This window comes from Glycine max, chromosome 2, assembly GCF_000004515.6.
Source record: "Glycine max cultivar Williams 82 chromosome 2, Glycine_max_v4.0, whole genome shotgun sequence".
In the NCBI taxonomy this organism is placed as follows: Eukaryota; Viridiplantae; Streptophyta; class Magnoliopsida; order Fabales; family Fabaceae; genus Glycine; species Glycine max.
This window is the reverse complement of record NC_016089.4, coordinates 16,115,990-16,121,162: the sequence shown is the minus strand read 5'-3', so window position 1 is coordinate 16,121,162 and position 5,173 is coordinate 16,115,990. Positions and strand designations below refer to the sequence as shown.

The 5,173-nt window shown below is 37.9% G+C and overlaps 1 protein-coding gene across 2 annotated transcripts; it reads right to left on the bottom strand.

The window, feature by feature from the left end:
- Positions 1 to 1,234: 1,234 nt before the first annotated feature.
- On the bottom strand, positions 1,235 to 4,512 carry TIR1A (protein TRANSPORT INHIBITOR RESPONSE 1A). Of its 2 annotated transcripts, XR_413134.3 has the most exons (4): positions 3,821 to 4,512; positions 2,922 to 3,414; positions 1,924 to 2,786; positions 1,235 to 1,516 (listed from the first exon to the last, which is right to left on the bottom strand). XR_413134.3 is itself a non-coding variant. In NM_001358243.1 (3 exons), the coding sequence occupies exons 1-3, from the start codon at positions 4,285 to 4,287 to the stop codon at positions 1,989 to 1,991; spliced, it is 1,758 nt and encodes a 585-aa protein (NP_001345172.1). In that variant the 5' UTR covers positions 4,288 to 4,500; the 3' UTR covers positions 1,634 to 1,988. The 2 variants fall into 2 exon arrangements, 1 of the variants encoding a protein (NP_001345172.1); NM_001358243.1 differs by lacking the exon at positions 1,235 to 1,516 and having other exon boundaries at positions 1,634 to 2,786; positions 3,821 to 4,500.
- Between the last annotated feature and the right edge of the window lie 661 nt (positions 4,513 to 5,173).

Below are 5,173 nucleotides of genomic sequence, written 5' to 3'. Positions count from 1 at the left end.
AACAAATTTTAATGAAGAAAATTTTACAAATAAAATTAATTTTATTTGATATTAAAAAAATTAAAAGATATCAGCCAACTTTTTTAATTAGTGGAAAATTAGTTATTTTTATTTACATATAAATTGAGAGGAAGTATTAATTAAGGATAATTTTAGAAATGTAACAAGGTATATTTTGTAAGAGTAGAAGAGGTTGTTCTTGTTCTTGTTCTAGTTGTTGTGGTTTGATTAATAGTATTTCTGGGTTGGTGAGGAGTGTGAGTTGCAAATGCATATTATGAGGAAAATAGAGGTGAATGCAGCAAAAAGCTGTGAAGGGCATCCAACGTGACCGAATCTCTCACGTGGCGCACCAGTCGAGGCTCTCCTTCCCCAATAACACATTCAATGAAAAGCAGTTGTCACCACACCTGACCAGTCTCAAGATATTTACAACTTACTACACCTACCCTTTTTACTTTTTTTGCCTATTTCATTTTTGTATATCGCTGCTCAAACTTCTATCAGAATTTACATTTATATATTTTTGTTAACAAATGTTATTATATGAATAATATAAACTATTCCTTTTACCTATACTTCAACAAATGCATTCTTAAAAAAAGTAACTCCAACAAACACAGCAATGAGTTTATAGCCAAAAGGGCCGTCGCGAGTATCTCGCCCATCACAAATAGAATAATGCTCTCTTTCAATTTTTAGATTTCAGTAGAATTTAAAGATTAATTATTAAATAATTTAGAAAAATATTTTAAAATTATAAAATTTGTTTAGTTTAATGATAAAGTCAGTTCAAATTTTAGGTGACGGTTTAAATATTTTCTGTTTTCATTTAGAAAAAATAAAAAATAAGAGTGAAAATAAGTTTATTTAAAATTTGAAAAACATTTTTTCTGAAAAAAGTATTTTAAAAAGATACAAAACTGAAAACATTAAATCAATTTTTTGTCTTTTCTGAAGAAATAAAAATGCAATGATACTTTAAAATATTTTCTTCTGAATAATATTTTCTAAATCTTTATTTTTTTTAAAAAAAATAAACCGAAACCAATCGTCAAATTTTTTACTTTTCCTAAAATCACTTCCCCATAAAAAGGAATTACTTTACCATTTCTAAACATCAAATTTATCTAAATTTTCTTTAAATTATCTATTTTAATATCAAATCTTTTAAAAAGTATATTTTAAATAATCAAATCTGTCGGAACCTAAATCAAACAAACTTGAAAACTGCTTGAAAAAAGATAAGTTCATTTTAATAATGGAGATTAATGACATCATTACAGGTTCCTCACTTGTAACCAGGTTACATATTTAATGTTACTTCTTATGCAAATTTCCCTATTAAGGCCATCGTAGGCAACCAAAAATTGACTCGGATGCAATCTTAAGCCGCTCTGTTAAAATGCAAAAACCTTTCCACCAGTAGAGCCATTCCACGCTTCACATGCGACAGGAAAACTTGGTTGTCTCATTTTAGTCATTCCGAATGTTTATTCCACAGCACCAATCGACTCTGAATAGAACAAAAGAAAACAAGGCATAATTCCATCAGATGCATCAACAAATCAGGATGCACTAGAATATAAATACGATTTTTATTCCTTCCCACGGTTAATGATAACAAGTCCACCGATATCTTACTACGAAAGAGCAGGGGTAACATGCATATAAAATTATGCACAAGTCCATAAAATATTATAATAATGATACGAAAAATAGTAACTATCCTATGCAACATAGAACAAGGTTACGATCTCTATCAGAATTGGTGTCTCGTAGCTCAGCCAAAGTGTAAAATGAATGGCAATCGAGCTCAAGCCTTTATATATCCTCCTGTACCTTATAGCTCAAACACCAACCACAACAGCATAGGCCGTAAACAGTTTTAATTCATTATTGAGTAGCATTCTGGGCATGTACCTGCACTAACAATTCTCACATCAAATGCTTCATAAATTCCACGGCTCATTCCACAGCACAATCACTCAAGAAATCCTTAATGCAGAATCATCTTGCATTCTCCATACATAGCCTGGCATGTCCAATCTTGGCCCAGAAACAGTCCTGTATATGTATAACTTCTCAACAGGACTACTCTCCGGCCTTGAATCTGGAGGTCCTCTTTCATCAATGACTTCAACATTAAGTCTTGGCATTTTCTGACCCAGCAATTTACATGCTCCATAACTCACCAAGCAAGAGGACATCCAAAGGGATCGCATTGTCTCCAGCTTTGCAGCATTGGCCAAAAGGGCTTTGTCACCAAAGGGGCAGTCCCTGATCTCCAGCTTCCTAAGGTTGTCACACCCAGACAGCACATGATGGAGTCCCAAATCGCTATCTCCAGCAAAAGCCACAGAAAGCATCTCAAGCTTCTTACCATAAGTCCCAATATACTCAAAAACACGGTCAGTTAGAAGCCCAGAAAGGGAAAGTCGCTGAAGATCCTTGCAATGCTCTACAATAGCTCCAAAACCAGCATCCAGAGGTTGATGGGTGAGATAGTCAGGAGCTCGAGGCTCAATAATACATAGTCTAAAACGTGTCATATTAGGCCTGCTCCTGGCAATTGTATCTAAGGCAGCATTAGACATTTGCCGACAAAAATATAGAACTGACTGGAGCTTGGTGCAGCCTTCAGACACCGAAACGAGGCCCTGCTCTGTCAATGCTACATTTGGTTCTAACCCAAACGGGTCGGACGGAAACACCCTCAACTCCCTTAGATCCTTACAGGATGCAGCAATCACTTCAAGGCCAGCATCTTCTATGTAATCCAGCACCTGTTCCACAATTTTTTTTTTTATCAGCATAAGAATTTATAGCATTACTTTGCAACAGTGAACCCAAATACAAGCATAAACATGAAACACTCAATATAAAAAATAAAAAATAAAAATCATATGAATCAGACATACCCATAACCGCTGCAAACTCTCACATTGACCAACAAGCTTGATAAGATCAGGGCTTTGAATAGTTGCATAACTCAAGTTCAGTGAAGTCAGGTTGGAGCAAATAGGATAGACAGCTGGAAGGTAGGAAGGGAGCACGTCCCAAAATCCAGATAAGCCCTTCAATTGCTTGCACCCAGAAAATGCCTCCGCAAGGTTTGTGAAGACCTCCGGTCGCATCTCTGTCGTGTAAGCTCCGGTGCCCAACTCAACCAACTGAGGAGCACCGCGAAGAAGAGTGGCAAGCCTGTCTAGTGGCACAGCACGGTTGAGGCGGAGCGTCTGGAGATTGGGACACCTACTAACCAGGCGCTCTAGGGCAGACAAATTCACCTCATTGCCTAAGCAAGAAATGTTAAGGGAAACCAGTGATGTGTACGAATCAGGAAAATGGCTCAGCCAATGCCCACAGATGTCGTCCACCTCACTCTCCCGCAACTCCAACTCCCTCAAATTCCTACAATTCATTACCCATACAACATGTTCAGAAACCAAAAATTTCTTCAGTCTCGTAATCAAAATAGAGAATGCAGTAAACCAAACCACGCTAAGCCAAACAAAATTATAACACAATAGCCATTGTCAGTAATTAACAATGGCCCGGTATAGACACATTAAAATACAAAAAAAAAATAAAAAATTAACAGCTTTATCAGATTCACCAAAACTTCCCACTATAAAAATCTTATTTTTTAAAAAAAGACCCTGTATTTGAAATTTTATGAATGAGTCCTTATAATTTCAAAATATTATTTAGTTGGATCCTTATTTAACTTCTTTTTTCCGCAAAAAGTACAGGACCAGAAAAAAAAAAGGTAATCAGTCAATCTGAAAAGGGGAAAGAAAAGAATGAGTGGTGAAACCTGCAATTGGCAGCAATGGCTGCAAGTCCATCAGTGGTGAAGCCCTCGCAAGAGGTGAGGACCAAGACTTGGAAGTTCTTAAACGATTTGGCGATGAGTTCCAAGCATTCGTCGGCGATGACCATCCTCTTGAGCCTGATCTCCTGAAGCCAGGGGTAGGCAGCGGCCATGGCCTTGATCCAGGGGCCCACGTAAGCGCCCCAACCCTCGGGGACCAAATTGAAGTCGGCGAAGTGCGGCTTCCCCTTGATGGCGATGGATCTAACCTTGGGGAAGCGGTTGACGACGGTGGCCGGAGAGACCGCGTAGCAGTTTCCGACGAAGACTCTCCGGCGACACCAGCGCTCGATCTCGTACCAGGACTTGCAGACGAGGGAGATCGAGCCGCGGTCCTTGTCGCACTCAATGAAGGAGAACACGTGCTCCAGCACCTCCTCAGGGAACGAGTACGCTACTCTCGGCCGCATGTTCAATGAAATACAAGTACAACCCTACCCAAAACGCTGTCGTTTTCCAAATGAATCAGTAGTGAAACCTCGCAGTAAAGCAGCAGCGCTTAGAGAGTTAGATCTGAGAAGACACCATCGGAAGAGCGAAGAGATTGTGTTATTGTGAACTAGTTGTTGATGTGTGAAGTTGCCAGAGAGAGAGAGAAGGATAAGGAGTTTGTGTTGTACCGGGTGAGGTTAGAAAGTAACTAGGGTTAAATAGGTGGGGGAGTTTGCGAAGAGTGTGGGATAGGCGATGGTGGAGGGGACACGTGGACGTGGGTGAGTTGGAGACGTTGGATGGGCGGCGTTGCATGATGGTCTTATCCGTTGAGATGAGAGGGGGTGGAAATTCTCGCGAGACGAGATGGTGGTGTTATCATGGGTGTGGAAGGGGAATCTCATGATTCCCGTTGCATGGTTTCATCTTCAGAGTCCAGAGATGGTGATGGATGGATGCACGGGGGACCACATTTTCACCTACATCCACACCTGAAAATTCAATTCAAAATAATATATATATATTGGATGGGTTCCATTGACATATTTTTCTGTATAAACGTATGTGAGGTAAATTTTGTATTTGTGTATTCAAAATAACAAGCTTAATATAAGTATAATTAAATGATGTATATTATTTTAATTATATTCGCAGAACCTCTAAGTTCTAAAAAAACACTTTGCGTTCTAAACAAGCTTAATATAAGTATAATTAAATGATGTATATTATTATTTTAATTATAATTTATCATATTATATGAGTTTAAATATAATTACATTTTTTTCATTTTTCTCTGTATTTAAAGAATATAAAACTTACTTTTGATACGTTATTATCTTACGTATTTTCTTTTTTCATCCAAAA

Coding starts and splice junctions, on each gene's coding strand:
- TIR1A (NM_001358243.1), bottom strand. CDS start 4,287: ATGCGGCCGAGAGTAGCGTACTCGTTCCCTGAGGAGGTGCTGGAGCAC. Junction 3,415..3,820: donor GCCATTGCTGCCAATTGCAG/GTTTCACCACTC, acceptor AATGAATTGTAG/GAATTTGAGGGAGTTGGAGT. Junction 2,787..2,921: donor AGAGTTTGCAGCGGTTATGG/GTATGTCTGATT, acceptor ATTGTGGAACAG/GTGCTGGATTACATAGAAGA.